This window comes from Molossus molossus, unplaced genomic scaffold (assembly GCF_014108415.1).
Source record: "Molossus molossus isolate mMolMol1 unplaced genomic scaffold, mMolMol1.p scaffold_m16_p_21, whole genome shotgun sequence".
In the NCBI taxonomy this organism is placed as follows: Eukaryota; Metazoa; Chordata; class Mammalia; order Chiroptera; family Molossidae; genus Molossus; species Molossus molossus.
The window spans coordinates 20,658,967-20,675,098 of record NW_023425357.1 but is presented as its reverse complement, the minus strand read 5'-3'; the positions used below and the strand labels follow the sequence as shown (position 1 = coordinate 20,675,098).

At 45.5% G+C, this 16,132-nt stretch overlaps 1 protein-coding gene across 1 annotated transcript; it reads right to left on the bottom strand.

Annotated features, from left to right (window-relative positions):
* Positions 1–233: 233 nt before the first annotated feature.
* On the bottom strand, positions 234–16,015 carry EMC8 (ER membrane protein complex subunit 8). The gene is made up of 5 exons (XM_036275958.1): positions 15,555–16,015; positions 6,762–6,838; positions 2,013–2,082; positions 1,255–1,349; positions 234–704 (listed from the first exon to the last, which is right to left on the bottom strand). The coding sequence occupies exons 1-5, from the start codon at positions 15,783–15,785 to the stop codon at positions 545–547; spliced, it is 633 nt and encodes a 210-aa protein (XP_036131851.1). The 5' UTR covers positions 15,786–16,015; the 3' UTR covers positions 234–544.
* Positions 16,016–16,132: the final 117 nt, after the last annotated feature.

The window sequence follows — 16,132 nt, the reverse complement described above, 5'->3', positions numbered from 1 at the left end:
CGTGTGGGGGCAGTGCTGTGCATAGCTGCAGCCTCCTGAAGCCGGACACCAACACACAGGTTCTCAGACGCTGGCTAGGCAGGCCCCAGCCCACTGCACGCCAGCCCAATCCCAAGACTGGATGCATTAACCCAAACTGGACAAAAACTCACTCTCATTCAGGTATAAGACATGGGCTTAAAAAAAAAAGGGAGAGTTCATAAGTCTTAAAAAAGTATCCTCTCCAGATAAAAAAAGGTTAGTTAAAACCGTTTAATAGGAACAATCTTGGATAAGCAGAAACAGCTTTGATTGGGAGGATTATGGCAACATACGACTGGGAAGAACTCCACAGGGACGATCAGATTGGACAGTCCGTACCTCTTCTAGAGACTGCATTAAAAAGACGACTGATGGGACATTCTGCCCTCTTTCAAGGCACCCGTCACTTCTGAAAACCGCCAGCTTTCCACACGCGAAATGACATATTTTATTTACATTTAAAAATAGCTTTTCTTCTTCAGCCTAGTGGAAATGCCCAGAGGCTAGACACTGACATCCCTTCCTAACACAGATGCAGAACAGCTTTATTGATCTCTGGATTTGTCCAGTCATTCCGAATGTCATCCAAGTGGTTGTCGAAATCGACGAGTGTTTCGTAGGACCGGCTATCCAGGAGTGACGCCGAGATTCTCTGGGCCTCGGGCCAGTCTTCACAGTAATCACTACAAGGTGAAACAGGAGAAATCAACCTCTTAACATAAAAAAATTTGGCTTTTCTATAGAATCAACAGAAAACCAGCCACATACAGAATGGTATAAAGAAAGACAATAATGCACATAAGCAAATGTGTACATTTTAAACACACAAAGATGTATATCAACAACATAAAACCTGGTTAAAATAAGACACCCTCCAAATGAAATGCTGACAAAGCTGGAGGCAGATGACTGATGCTTTCTGAGCAATTACAAAGAAACTAAACCATATGCCTGGAAAGAGGGCTTGGCTTAGGACAGGTGCCCTGGGGTTTGGGGTGGAAAGACTCTGAGTAACACTCAGGTTCCCTCTGCTGTTCCGAAGCCATACTGGCCTCATCCCCGAGGGGCCAAGGAACACGCAGGACTTCTGTATGAGGGCTGTACACTCCTCTGGAGAACAAGCTAACTGGAAAACATAGGAGGTTGGGATCAGCTTTCCTGTCAGATCTGGGTAGCTGGGAACAGGCCCCAGCATACTCTGCACACAGGTTACCCCGAGAACACAGCACTCACTGGTGTGGGTCTCTGCACCGCCATTTGTTTTCATGGTGTTCATACACATGGATCGTAGGTACCACACAGTCCATCGTAAACTTAGTGTTGTCTACCTGCACATAAGACAAAGGACACAGCTGTGAACAGAGCTAACAAAAAGTCAAGGCCAGCACCTTCCTGGAAGTCTTTAGGTACCTCCTTGTGACCCTGCCTTAAGGTGTGCAGACACTGCAAATGTGATGTGTGGCATCGTGCCACAAGTGTGGCCTAAGGTGAACTGTGTGTTATGCAGGATAAATACTATCTCACTGTTTTCCTCACAAAAGTGGACCTTTCAAACATTACCTCTCCCCTCCCTGTTAGAATTCTGTCTGAATTGAGTTTCTTTAACAAGGCTCTTACGTTAGCTACCTATCCACCCGACTTCTTCCTTCCTCCCTCTTTCCCTTCAGGCTATGCTGGCTATTCTAACTGAATGGTTCTCACACTCGGGTGTGAATCAGAATCAGCTGGACGCATATTAAAACAGACTGCTGGGCCCCCATAACCTGTATTTCTAGAAAGTTCCCAGCTGGTGTTGATGCTGCCAGCATGGGGATCTCACTTTGAGAAATGACCCCCCTTTCTGGAGATCTGTGTGCTGTGACTGCAAAAGGTGGCAATGGTCTGAAGTATCTGAGAAAGAAAGATGGCTTACACAGCAAAGCTCTGTTAGCAAGGAAATGTCAGTAGCCATCCTGTAACTAGAAAACACAACCGGCAATCAAGTGACTTACCATGATGAGAGCAGTATCACTGAAGCCCTCAGCAATTCTGGAGGCCACCTTTTCTGCAACCTGGTTTGGGCTGCAAAAGAAGCAGCAGTGAATTTACCACGTCCTAGTTAATGCCACTCAACACTGTCTACAGTAAACAAACAATGATAAAAAGACCAGTGGTCCAGCTGCAATGACTAGTGCTGAGGACAGGGAATGCCATATGGGCAATGGGGGGCACAGTGCAAAGCAGGTCCTGTCTCACCCCACCAGGAAGCCCTTGTGAAGGGGATCCTGAGATGGCACCTTCTACATGGAAGGGCTCCCTGGAACACCTCAGGCTACTGTTAAGCTCCAGGCTGGATGCCTCACGGGCCCCTTTTCCATTTGCAAGTTTCCAAAGTGACTCCATCCACCTCTTAGCTGCTGGCAATTGAGTCACTTGCTTTTTCTTTTAAAATTAAAAAAAAAAAAAAAAAAAAAAAATCCCAAGCCATTCCAAATCTTCTCCATGTTCATCACCTTTCAATTGCTAGCTCTGGCCCTGTCCCATCTCAACCTTGATAAATGACAACTTTCTACCTTAAGTCAATAAAACAAATTATAGAGTGGTTCCCACATCACCCGGGCTACGCCCCATACACAAAGTTATTTTTCTATCCTATTTCGGGAAGAAGCCTCTTCTCACCCACGGGCCCATCCATCCTGACCTCCTCAGGGACTTACTTAGTCTCTCTGTCAAATCTGACAGCTCTGCTGTCAAATCTGAATTAAGTCCTTTCCTATTTAGGAAAATAAAGTTCAAAATACAGTAAACCCTGGATTTTGTGGACTTTGATTTAACTGACAAAGTTTCCGGTTTGTGTGTCATGTGGAAATTAACACCTGTTAATTTAAAAATACTTTCAACCAAGATTTGCGTATAATTAACAGGTTATTTTGTGTTATTAATTCACTGCTATTTTTTTTTTATCCTCATTGGAGGACATTTTTCCATTTCTTGTTCAGATAGAGTGGGAGAGAGTTCACTGCTATTTTTAACAAATTTTGTGAAGAGGCCATATGCTGGAAAAAACACTGTAGTAATTTTGATGACATAAATAAATATTACATATCTACAACTACAGTCTACATATTCAAATCCAAGAGTCACTGTTCATAAGCAATGTTTGGCGAACGATTAGCAGGCGATCACATCACATCACATGCGGTAATTGGTTCTGTTGTGTGGTTTGACTTTCTGTAGCAGTTTTTTGTTGCTGAAAGTATTCCAGACGTACCATCTTTTCCCCCTCAGTGATCCCTCCTCCCAGCTCCCACTCCCATCTCCTGCTTTCCCCAAACTATTGTCTGTGTTCACTGGTTGTTTGCCATATGTATATATTTGGTTTATCTCTTCCCACCCTCACCACCCCCTATCTCTCTGAGGTTTGTCAGTCTGTTCTCTACTTCCATGTCTCTGGATCTATTTTGATCGACAGCTTATTTTGATCCTCATTTGAGGATATATTTCCATTTATCTTCAGACAGAGTGGGAGAGAGGGAGAGAGAGAAACATCAATGAGAGGGACACATGGATTGGTTGCTTCCTGCATGACCCCAACCAGGGCCAGGGATGAAATGCAACCAAGGCATGTGCCCTTGACCGGAATCAAACCCACGACTCACTGGTCCGCAGGCCGATGCTCTAACCGCTGAGCCAAACTGGCCAGGGCTCGACAGCTTATTTTGTTCACAATATTCCATAAATGAGATTATGTGGTACTTGTCTTTCTCCTGCAGCAGTTAAAAAAACATTTTTTTTAAATCCTCACCTAAGGATATTTTTTCCATTGATTTTTAGAGAGGGTGGAAGAGGGTGGGTGCGAGAGAAAGAAATATGGATATGAAATTCACTGGTTAGTTCAATTGGTTGCACTCTAACTGGGGCAGGAGATCAAACTTGTGACCCTTGGGTGGGGGGGCGGTGCTCTAACCACGGAGACATACTAGCCAAGGCTGCTAGTTCCTGCATGTACCTGCAATGTTCCTGTGTGCACTAAGCCCCGCCCCAGCCGTGTGCATTTGTTTACTTGTGGTGCCTGGTGAATGCTCATATTTACTAGATCTATTCAGTATACATTTAAAATTACAGTAATACATATAGAAAACTTTTCTGTGAAATTAAACTTTTCATATTTCATTTTAATTACGCAAACCTGTCTACATAAGTAAAAACAGGTAAACTAACTCATTTGTCAATTTTTTAACATACGCATTGGGGAAAACTACTTTATTATGTAATAGACTTCTGGCTTTAATGGACACCCCCTCGCCTGAATTAGTCTGTTACACTGGGGTTTTACTGTACCTTAGAGCCTTGGGTGTGGCCTCACCCTACCTTTCTAGACTCCCTCGCTGGCATTTCCTGTGTGGGCATCCCATGCCCCTGCCCCTTTTCCAGCTGCTGTCTTCATCATGCTGTCCCCTCTTGGAATGCTCTTCCTCCTGGTCCCCACCTGACAAGACCCTGTCCACTTCTGAGTGCCCAGTTCAAATGACTCCCTTCCCCGTGGGCTTCTCCTCCTCCCTGCTCCTGCTGTCACAGCCCTCTGCACCACCCTCATGGCAACTGGCCTGCTGTTTCGTGTCAGTCCTGCGTTAGCAACCCAGCAACCTGCAGGCAAGGGCCAAGAGTCTTTAGCTGTGCTCAGCACAGAGCTTGGCCGCTCAGGGCAGGCATTCTGTGTCCAGTCAAAGACCAAGCCTGACATGGGCCCCATGACTGGCTCTAGATGAGATGGGAATGCAGACATTGAGTCATCAATACATGGGAGGTAGACAGAATCAAATGGACAGGAGGTCTTAGGAGGAGTGAGGCTAGTAAGAGATGTACCAGAGGAGAAATATGTGGTGCTCCTGGGCTCAGAGAAAGAACAGTTAGAGGTAGTGGGAGAAGCCAAGGAACTGAGCGCCTGTGCACTGTCATCCCACGGGAGGCTTCAATCGTTGTTTTGAGCCCTGCATTTTGCTTGTTACTCTGCCTCCCTCAGAATCCCTACTTGACCCAGTCCTCCAAGGGTAAGAGGGTTTAAGTCCCTTAGGTGCATTTGTGTCTCATCAGTAATTGCAACACCTGGTTACCAGCTGATTGTATTATTTCCAAAAATGCTATTGAGTCCAACCTCTCACCTATGCTGGGCAAGTGGACATAGTTCCAGGAGCAGTTTAGGTCTGAGGTCCTTCACTGCATCTCCTAACTGCCTGGACACTGGAGTCAGTTACTGTGAGTAAAGCATGTCAGTGCCTCCCATTATATACCATGCTCCTGGCTTCCCATCTGCCCTGGCCCCTGGCTGGAGGAACTCAGAGGGAGGTCAGGGCATGACTTCTTTGGGGCCCGTCTTGTGAGGTCACATCAGGCTGGCTGCTGGCGATGTCCCTCAACCAAAGGACATTGTTCCTCTTAAGGATGACTTCTTTTTTCTTAAAAAGTTTTTTCTATTACCATTGATATACAATATTAAATCAGATTCAGGTGTACAACATAGTGACTGGACATTTATATAACTTAAGAAGTGATCATCCCATAAGTCAAGTATTCATTTGACACCACACATAGTTATTATAATAGTACTGAATACATTCCCTATGCTGTACTTTATATCCCTGTGACTGTTCTTATAACCCGAAATTTGTACATCTTAATCCCTTCTCAAGGTGAACTTCTTTCTTTCTTTCTTTTTTTTTATCCTTACCCAAGGATATTTTTGCATTTATCTTCAGATAGAGCAGGAGGGAGAGAGAGAGAGAGAGAGGGAAACATCAAAGAGAGAGAATATCGACATGCCCCCCACTGGGGATTGGGCCCACAGCCTGGGCATGTGTCCTGACCGGGACTCGAACCAGCGACCTCTTGGTGCATGGGTCAATGCTCAACCACTGAGCCACAGTGGTTGGACAAATTATCCTAATTTTAGTGTGTCATCTGTTTTTCTGTTGGGACTGAGACTGAGGCAGAAATAAAACAGAATTCTCTGCTTTGCTCATTAATGAAAAAGGAACCAGTAGCCAATATAAAGGAAGCAGCACACACCATCTTTTCATTATAGTATCAGACCTTCAGAGCACCAAATCTAAAAGTTGTTTTATTTCCAAAAGAGAGGGGGCCCTGGCCAGTTTGGCTTAGCGGTTAGAGCGTCGGCCTGCGGTCCAGAGAGACCTGGGTTCGGTTCCCGCTAAGGGCGCGTACCTCGGTTGTAGTTTGTCCCCGGCCCTGGTTAGTCGTGAGGGTGGCAGCCACTCAATGTGTCCCTTTCATGTTGATGTTTCTCTCTCTCTCTCTCTCTGTTCCTTTCTCTCCCTCCCACTCTACCTGAACAAAAAATGGAAAAATGTCCTCGGGTGAGGATAAAAAAAAAAGAGCGGGGTATTCTTTCCTATGTTCTGCCCTACATCATTCCTAGTCTGAGATTGGGAAGCAAGGCAAGAGCTGAGTGGGGACAGAAATTGGAGGTCCATGACCATTGCTTTCATTGTATGAATTTTCTTCAAGCAAAATAAAGAAGATACAAAACAGAATCCCAAAGCTAATATAAATGTTTAGACTTTCTTTGTTTGGAATTATCCACCCTACAGTTCCCCTCAAATACTATAACCAAGTGGGGATGAGTTTTGTTCTCACAGATTTCCAATCTCGAGCCTACAGAAGATCCAAAAGCACATCAGAGATGTCTCTGTCTGTCACATGATCATTCTTTCAGACCACAGAGAGTTTTTGCATGAACATACCTGGCATCCTTTACTCGTTCATTAGCTTGATAATAACCAGCAATCACATAGCTATTATCTTTGCACCATGAATCAATCTGAAAGAGGAACAAAAATTGGGAAGAAAAGATAAATAATTTTCTCTTAAGTATCGAGTTTTAATAAACATAGAAGATCCCTTCCTCCCAAATGCTGGGACAAGACACTACATAAACCTGTATCCTTCTCCCCAGAAGAAGGGCTACATAACAAAATGAGTGTTCACAGAAAAAAGGTCACACCAACTTGCTTTCCACGGTCCATGTGAGGCCAGAGAAAGCACAGAAGAGCACAGGCCCCTCACTCTCGCTGAGGTGGTATGCCTTCCCATAGATGAGGACCCTGTAATGGCCAGAAGGGGTGGGGCTAGACACGAAGAATGACCTTCTTGTCAAGTCCCTTCAGAAGGCTCCAATGTTGAGACATGTTAAACAGGTGTGGTGTAGAAGGAAGGTAGGGGAGAGACCATCTTTACCCACCTTCTCTTACAATATAAAGAACTGAGGCATTCCAGAGCTTGAAAAATACTTAAGATCATTTACATCAATCCTTCACAGATACACACACTAAAGCTCAGAGGTTCTAAATTTGCACAGCTAGGTATCAGAGGCAGGATGGGAATCTTTTGAAACTAAGCCTTTTAATACTACACTTCGATATCCCTAGCAACATGTATGAACAATCCTTCATGCTGGAATGTGGGATAAACAGGCACATATGCACAGGTGGGCAGATGCAGGCAGAGATGCACACACTCAATTCCCTGTGGCGTGCTTTAAAATGGGAGCATGGTGGCCAAAGTTTTTTTGTCTGTTTTATGCCACTCTTCTCTCATCAGATTTAGCTTTCTGCAGGTCTAATACCATTATTAAAAACAAAAGGTCATCCTAACAGTTTTGCCGTAATGGAATTTTAATAATACACTGCGGTACTTCTATCCTCAGTCTGCAGAAGAAGAAAAACATTGATCCTAGCTGTTTTCACAGAGAATTCATTGGTTAAAAATGAATTCACGTTTCCTTTTTTCTTTTTCATTTTTTGTTTAAAATAGCCTTATGGCTCTCTCTCTGTTGAATTCTGGTTTGGACCTCAGTCTCCTTTATGGCTAAAAGCAGACATTACAAGACGGTTACAGTTCAAGGTTCCCTGGCTCAGAGGAGAGGATTAGAATAATTCTGGCCTCCTAAGAGCTCATGAGTTACAATATTGGGTCAAAACCAAGGCTTACTGAACCAATTAGATGTTCTGGTCATCCACCCAAAAGATTAGGGCTATGTCTCCAAAATATTTATAATGGTTCTTTCACTGTAACTGTGTTGCAAATGACTCCAGAATTACTTATACTTTGTTTCCATTACCCTTTAAAGGAATGTGTTCTAGAAACTTTCTATTGTTGCTTACAGCAGCAATTTCTTTCCTTAAAACAAACTTATCTCTATGTAACACCAAAGGCATACATAGCCTAGCTTTAAAATGTGGCATTTGGCCCCATTCTCTAAACTCAGATCCATTAGATTAGTCTCCCCTCTTTAGTGTAGCCTTTGTTTCTAATCAAAGACCAGCTCTTGAGTGTGTCCTCACTCAAGGTGACCCTGTCTCTGCCCACTTTGGCTTCTCTCTCCTGCCCTGTAGTATGGGTTGTCCTTATATCCCAAGTCAGATCTAGAGTTGTGTCCCAAGTTTGGTTACTGTCTTAGTTTACTATTACCCTTTGTAACAAGTTACACATGCTTAGTAGCTTAACACAACACAGATTTATTACCTTATAGGTCAGAAGTCTACAATGGGTCAGCAGGACTGATTCTTTCTGGAAGCTCTAGGGGAGAATCCTATCCTTGTCTTTTTTAGCATCTCGAGATCACCTACATTCCCTTAGCTAGTGGCTGCATCACTGTGACCTCTGTTCTGTCATCACATCTTTGACTCTATGTGAACTTCTGCTTCTCTCTTATAAAGAAAGACCCTTATACTAGATCCATCAGATAATCCAGGATAATCTCCCCATCTCAAAACCCTTAATCTCATCTGCTAAGTCCCTTATGCCATACAAGGTTCCAGGGATTAGGACATGGACATTTTGGGGGGCTATTTTTGGGCTGATCACAGCTACATTTACTATGAGGATAGGATAATTATTTGCTACTAGCAGTATCCTGACCATGCCCAGCAGCAGTTTTTTTTGTTTTGTTTTTTTAAACCTTCACCCGAGAATATTTTTCCATTTATCTTCAGATAGAGTGGGAGGGAGAGGGAGAGAAAGGGAGAGAGAGAGAAACATCAATGTGAGAGAGACACACTGACTGGTTGCCTCCCGCACGACTCCAACCAGGGCCAGGGACAAACCGCAACCAAGGTACATGCCTTTGGCCAGAATCGAAGCCATGACTCATTGGTCCACGGGCTGACGCTCTACTGCTGAGTCAAACCAGCCAGGGCCCCAGCAGCAGTTTTTAGTGAACAGTCTATGCTGCTCCTAGGTCCCACTCCTGGGCTGAAGGCAAAGGTATAGGACTCCTCAGCAAACACAATGCATACCTTGACTTACATTTTAGCTGGTATGGGCAAATTCCTGCATGAAAAACTTCAAGGGCCTAACTAATGTCCAGCATAAAAATAAAGTCATGACCTTGAACTTCTAGCAGAACTCTCTGAAGAGACTATCCTAAAAGTGAACCAGGTTACAAAACTCTGGCTTGGTTTTAGAAACTTTTGAATGATTTGAACAAGAATAACCAAGTTAACCGTATGGATACCTATGATGGGCATGCACAGTCTGTCCACAGGTGTCCAGATTATAGACACAACCGGCTACCAATTGAGGAACGAAGGACACGAAAATGAGGAATGAAGAACTCACTAAGGCCTCCCTGCCAGTCATCAGAGCCCACAGAGGTAGGGCAAACAAGTTGTTTAAAAAAAAATCTTCAGCCCGGCAGGTGTGGCTCAGTGGTTGAGTGTCGACCCATGCACCAAGAGGTCGCCAGTTCGATTCCAGGTCAGGACACATGCCCAGGTTGTGGGCCAAATCCCCAGTTGGGGGCATGCAGGAGGCGGCTAATCGATGTTCTCTCTCATTGATGTTTCTATCTCTCTCTCCTTCTCTCTTCCTCTCTCTCTAAAAATCAATAAAGAAAAAAAAAATTTTTTCACCTGAGGATATGCTTAGAGAGAGGAAGAGAGAGAGGAGAGAGGGAGGGAGAGGGAGAGATCGATTAGAGAAACATCCTATGTGCCTCGACTGAGGATCAAACTGGCAACCCAGGAATGCGCCCTGGCCAGGAATTAAACCGGCAACCTTTTGGTACATAGGATGGCACTAAATCAACGGAACCACTCTGGCCAGGCAACAAGTTCTAATAAGCGGGGAGGAGTTTTCTTCTGTAGTCTTGAAAATGGTACCAGATATGACTAGGCGAGAGTGACTTGGTGTGAAGTAAAAGTCAGTGTGTGGAAGATGAGCAGTGAGGACAGAGGCTGGGGTGGGGATGGGGCAGGCAGGGCCTTCAGAATCTTGCAGTAAACCCCAATGGATCATTAACAAAAATCCTAGTGGATTTCAGTGTAGCTTGCTCAGTACAGGCAATTCGCTTCCTCCCAAGTGGGGCAGGGTAAGGCAAAAGAAGTGAGAAGCTGTTTGACCTGTTCTCAGTGAATCCATTTCCTTTTTCCTTACCTTGCTGCTATGATTCCCTACTCCTGTCAGGCATTTTGTGAAAAATCAAAATCAAAATAAAAGTTCCTAACACCCTGCCCTGGCCGTTTTGGCTCAGCGGTTGGAGCGTCGGCCTGCGGTCCAGAGAGACCCGGGTTCGGTTCCCGCTAAGGGCACGTACCTCGGTTGCAGTTTGTCCCCGGCCCTGGTTGGGTCATGTGGGTGGCAACCACTCGATGTGTCCCTTTCACATTGATATTTCTCTCTCCCTCTCTCCTTCCCACCTATCTGAACAAAAAAATAGAAAAATGTCCTCGGGTGAGAATTAAAAAAAAAAAGCAAAAGTTCTTAACACCCTGAAACCTGATGTCAACTTCGTAAAACTGACTCTGAATACAAGACTCCAAATTCTGTATTTATTCATGCACTTCCTTTTGCTTTCCAGAGAGAAAGAAGGACACTTTAATCTTGGCATGAGCCTGCTACCCTCTCTGTTCAATGCAGTTTTTGGCTCATTCCAGTCCAGACACTAGAACTACCAAAGGCGCTGGGTTCAACCCATTCCCAATTAGACAAAGCACAAAGGAAGTAGCTTCTCTCAGCAAACTTGCTAATATTTGCATATGCGAGGCACCTTACACTTTTCAAAGCACTATCACCCACCTCTCGTGACTATAAAACAGCCATAATGTAGGCAAGGCAGGGAACTGATAAGAGCGCCACTCTGAGGAGGGCTCACCACAAGTTGAGGTTGTCTGTGGCAACAAGCAGGCCTTGGAGGCTAAAAGTAGAGGGGTTGTTAGTTTCATTCAGAAGAAAAGCTCTTTCTCAAGAGAGATGCTGAGTTTTCTATGGAACAAGAAGTAGCTAGATCCATAACAGAAGAGCTCTGGAGGTATGGGATGGGGAACGAGGGGGAAGTCAGGGGAAGAAGTGAAAGAAAGACCAGAGCAGCCACCCCCCTCTCCCAGGTTAGCACGTGAATGTTCTGGAGAAAACAAGGTGCAGAAGGAAATAGGGGGCTAAGGAAGGGGCCAGAGGACAGCAGCCCTTGCAAATGAGCACAAAGGTACACATGGAGGCAGCAGAAAGAATTCTGGATCAAAATCATGGTGATTAGTCCAACTGGCAAATAAGAAAGTCATCTGAGCAGAATGTAATCAAAAGCTGCTCTACTGTACTAGGAAATCAAAGGGGGGAAAGGACAAAAAGGTTTAGAGAAACAGCAGGTTTATGCTAATTTTCCTACTAACATTTTATGGGCTTGTGCTATTAGAAATAATTCCATCACTACCTACGTCAAAGGGTTATAAGGATAAATAAAATAACAGGGATAAGTATTTAAAAAAAGATAAAAAGCATCCAGAAATGCAAGGATTTTTTTTTTTTTTTTTTTTAATAAAAGGAAAATTATAATGAAAAGCCTTTCAAAGGAATCTGCTGCTGCTCTTTGATGGGCTGTATGTAAAGTCAGCCTTTCCCACTTGTCAAAAACAATTACAATATGAAACTCCCTACATAGAAAAAAAACACACATGAGAATAAGGTCTCATTTATACAGTTTCATGGATTTAGGTGCTTTATTAAAATCACATCTTCCATGGCTGATACACTGATAAACTATGGCTCCATGCATTGAGATCTATCATTGTCTTCAGGTTACAAACTTGCTAAGTCAAAAGCTGAATGATACAAATTTACATACCTTAATTGTAACACAAAATTTCTGGATGCACTCAGACTGCAAATTTTCCTTTATAATCTTTTTTCCTATTTGTCCAATACTGAGGCTATGATTCAAAGTTTAGGTCAACGTAAGTAAGAAAAGCCAGCATAAACCACCACTGCTTGGTAAGGACAGAACTTCGGCTGTTTTTACTGCTGAAAAAAAGTTACTGCAGAGAACAGTTTGGACTTAAGTTTGCTGGATGGGAGACTCAAAGGGGAAGTGATGGAAGTTGAGAGTCTGGAGGGTAGAGTGTAATGACCCAGGATGAGAAAGATTAGAACAGGGCCTCAGCAGTGCCCTTTCTCACTTAGCAAGCTGGTGGTAGTAGGCCTATCTTGAGTCAAGGTCCCCTCTGGGCATCTTCCCTCCCCAGGTAAGTGGTTTGGGAAGCAGCCCTGCTCCTTGGGGAACATTCCTGTAAAGGTGACTCACAGGCAGTTGTTTACATTTCATTCTCTCAAGTATTGCCCTCATATCTCATAATAGGAACATAACTGTTTAATTTTGTAAAGGTTACGTAAGAATGAGAATTAGCAATATTTTTATAATTCCAAGTACAGTTCAAGTCTGTCTTTATCTATGTATTTCTGAAAGAATTGTATATGGATTTTTTTTTCTTTATTGATTTTAGAGAGGAAGGGACAAAAAGAGACAGAAACATCAATAAGAGAACATCGACTGGCCGCCTCTTACATGCCCCCCCCACTGGGGATGCGGCCCACAACCTGGGCATGTGCCCTGACCGAGAATCGAACAGGCAACCTCTTGGTATATGGGTTAATGCTCAACCACTGAGCCACACCAGCCGGGCAGGACTGTATATGGATTTAAAACAACGCTCCTTTTCCTCTTACCTTTCTGGCAGTTACCCTGCCAACTCCTGTTCTTCTATCCACCACCCTGTAAAAGCTATGGTTCATAGCTCTCTCATTCCACACACAGTCTTGGCCAACATGACCTGCCCTCACGGCTTCATAAGTCATTGAGAAGTTACTGGTTCCCAATCTATGTCACCAGCCCATTCATCTTCTAAGCTCCTGATGCACTTCAACTTTCAAAACTAGGTTGTCATCACTTTCCCTCAATGAAAGACACTGCTGTGTCTTTCCCCTTGCTTCCTTTTCCCTATGTCCACATCCAATTAGTCACTAAGTCCTGTGGACTGTCCCTCCTGGTTCCCCCTGATCCTTCTCTGCATTCACTCTGCACTCAGTTCAGGCCACCTCTCTGGCTCTAGTCTTGTATGCACTCCTGTCTCCAACATTCTCTTTGCTGCAGGATAGAACCATTACTCCAAGAAAAAAGTCTGGCCATGCAACTCTCCTCCAGTGGTTTCCCTCTGTCCTGGTGATGGTGCCCAAACCCCTTTCTGTGATCTGCAAGGTCCTCTACAATGATATCTGTCCACTGCTCACCTCTCTATCCCTGGCCCTTTTGTACTCTAGCTCTTCCTCCAGCCCCAATTTTGTTCTGGTTTTTGCACATGCTGGTCCCTCTGCCTTGAATACTCTCCTTCTAGCCCCTGGATTACTAGGGCCCAGTGGGCCACTGCTTGCATGTCCCTTTCTCTGGGCAGCCTACCTTTCCTAACTCTGCAAGGAAAGGTTAGCTGACTTTTCTCTTGGACCCCTCACCACTTTTTGCTTAACCCTACATAAGCCACTTATTCTTTCGTATTGTGTTTGTCTGGCTGGCGCAAGTTCAACTGCTAAACAGATACTGTGTTTGATCTTCAGCCATATCCCTCCATCAAAGGCAGGGCACTATTGGAGAATTAATAATCCTGCATTAATGTAACTGGTAAATCTAGTTCCCGGCAAGTACATATCCAATCAACCTGCAATTCCCTTGACAATAGAATAATTAAGACAGCTGGCTTTTCGAAAAGACTTGAATTAAAACATACACATGCACACCCCAGGGATGTTTTGGTACTGACAGTACCTTTCTTCCGAAGCTAAAATGGTTGATTTTATAAATATCACCTACTTCTTATCCATCTCCTGCCTAGAGATGATATGAAGAAATTCACACAATGACGCAGTTTAATAGGCACTCAAAGATGTGCCCAGTAACCTTGGGCCAGGGCCATTTGCCCAAAGGTACTTCCTGCTTCCCAGTTTACATGGGTGTCATAATCAGGCAAATTATGAAATGGTTGGACATACAGAGATAGAATGTCTACCTATATCATCTCAAACTTAACTACTTGAAATTTTTTTTTATCTTCACTCGAGGATATTTTTCTACTGATTTTTAGATAGAGTGGAAGAGAGAAACATCCATGTGAGAGAAACACATCAATTGGTTGTCTCCTGCACAACCCTGACTGGCTGGGATTGAACCTGCAACCCAGGTACATGCCCTTGAGGAATCTAACGTAAGACCCTTTAGTGCACAGGCCCATGTTCTGCCTACTAAGCCAAACCGACGGAGGCCTACTTTTCACATGAATTAAACATGTATTTAGCCATAGTTTATATTTAAAAGAAAAATACACAGTACCGCAGCTCAGATACTGAGGCAGGTCTGAGGCTAGTTTTTTCTCTCTCTAAGGTTTTACCAACTCTCTGGAATTTAAAGGGGGTCTTTATTCCTTCATTGATCCCAATACCCCAGAAACTACTGCTTAGAATTCAATGACCATCCAGTTTATCTGTGGCCTAGGTCCCACTGCGCATCAATTCAGCAGTCATTGCAAGTAGCCTCATAAAAGCGTGGTGGAGAGGAGGTACGACTGCTCCCGCTTTTTCATTTCACGTCTTTAGCTTTTAAAACCATGGCAGCATGCTAGGTAAGTCACTAACAGGAACAGATAAATCCTCCTTACACACCGCTCCCACACTCAAGGGAGCAGTGCCCGTGATGTCAACATCCCCCCTCTAAATGTCTCAACGCTGGGATTCCGGAGTACCGACATGGACAGAACCACGGCCTTGCCACCCACGTCGGGCAGGGGACCGGCTCCGTGAAGGGGCGCACGCATCAGACTCCGGCGTTTCGGTCTCAACGCACCAAAACTTCCCGCGACTCAAAAATCCCAAAGGGAAACGCCTTCGATTCATTACCCAGTTAACGACAGCTGGTTTCTAGAAAGGCTACTGTTTGGAGGAAATTAATGCATTATTCGTCGCCTAAAGCGCCTTTAAAAGCACCCACGGCGGTTAAGGTGGTTCCTTGGGCCGCTGCTACCGCCAGCTGCCATCTGCGGGGCAACTCCTAAGTGCCGGGCAAAGATCTACGCGCTCTCGCGGGTCATCCCGTTCACCGTTCGGCGGCTCAGAGGGTGGGTTCTAGACTCCCGCCGGACACCTGTCAGCTTCCGGCTGGGACCGCGTGGAAACCGGTGGCAAGCCAATCTCGAGGGGCGGTCAGGCGCCGGTCCCACGCTTACCAGGGTGAGGGCCACCTCCAGCATGGGGGCCAGGGCCAGGGTGCCGTGGAACAGGGGGATACAGTCCACGAAGAGAGTGTGGTGGGCGCCCGGGCCGCCCAGGGGCAGGTGCTCCTTGCGCGGCTTCTGCTTCTCAGCCACCAGCAGTCCATTGACGGCGCAGTGCGGGTACTTGGCTCCATGAAGCACCATCTTGCAGTAGGCCTGGGTGGTCAGCTTCACCCCGGGCATGCTGAGCCCGGGAGAGCCCCGGAGGCCCTCGGCGCCGGCTGAGGCCTGGATCCGCTTCCCGGCCGCGCGGCGCCTCAGCGGAGAAGTGGGACGAGGCCGAAGCTGCTTGGAGCGGCCTCCTGACTGGCGGAAGCCCCCACAGGCCCACCCTTGCTTTGGGACGGGGTCCTCCGACAGCGACTCGGGCACGAGAAAGTGATGCGCGCGCCTCCGCCTCCACTCCCGCAACTCTCCCGGCACCGCCGGAAAGCGGTCCCCAGGGCCTGCCGGAAAGCAGCCCGCCTTGGCGTTTTACGACGTTCGCGGCGTTCCCCTTCCTCTCCAGTGACCTCTAGGGCGGCCAGGCG

Bases quoted from the DNA above. Each gene is read 5' to 3' on its own strand.
- EMC8 (XM_036275958.1), bottom strand. From the start codon at position 15,785: ATGCCCGGGGTGAAGCTGACCACCCAGGCCTACTGCAAGATGGTGCTT. The intron at 6,839-15,554 runs GTAAGCGTGGGA...TTCCTCTTTCAG, and splicing joins TGGAGGTGGCCCTCACCCTG to ATTGATTCATGGTGCAAAGA. The intron at 2,083-6,761 runs GTATGTTCATGC...CTTCTTTTGCAG, and splicing joins GAACGAGTAAAGGATGCCAG to CCCAAACCAGGTTGCAGAAA.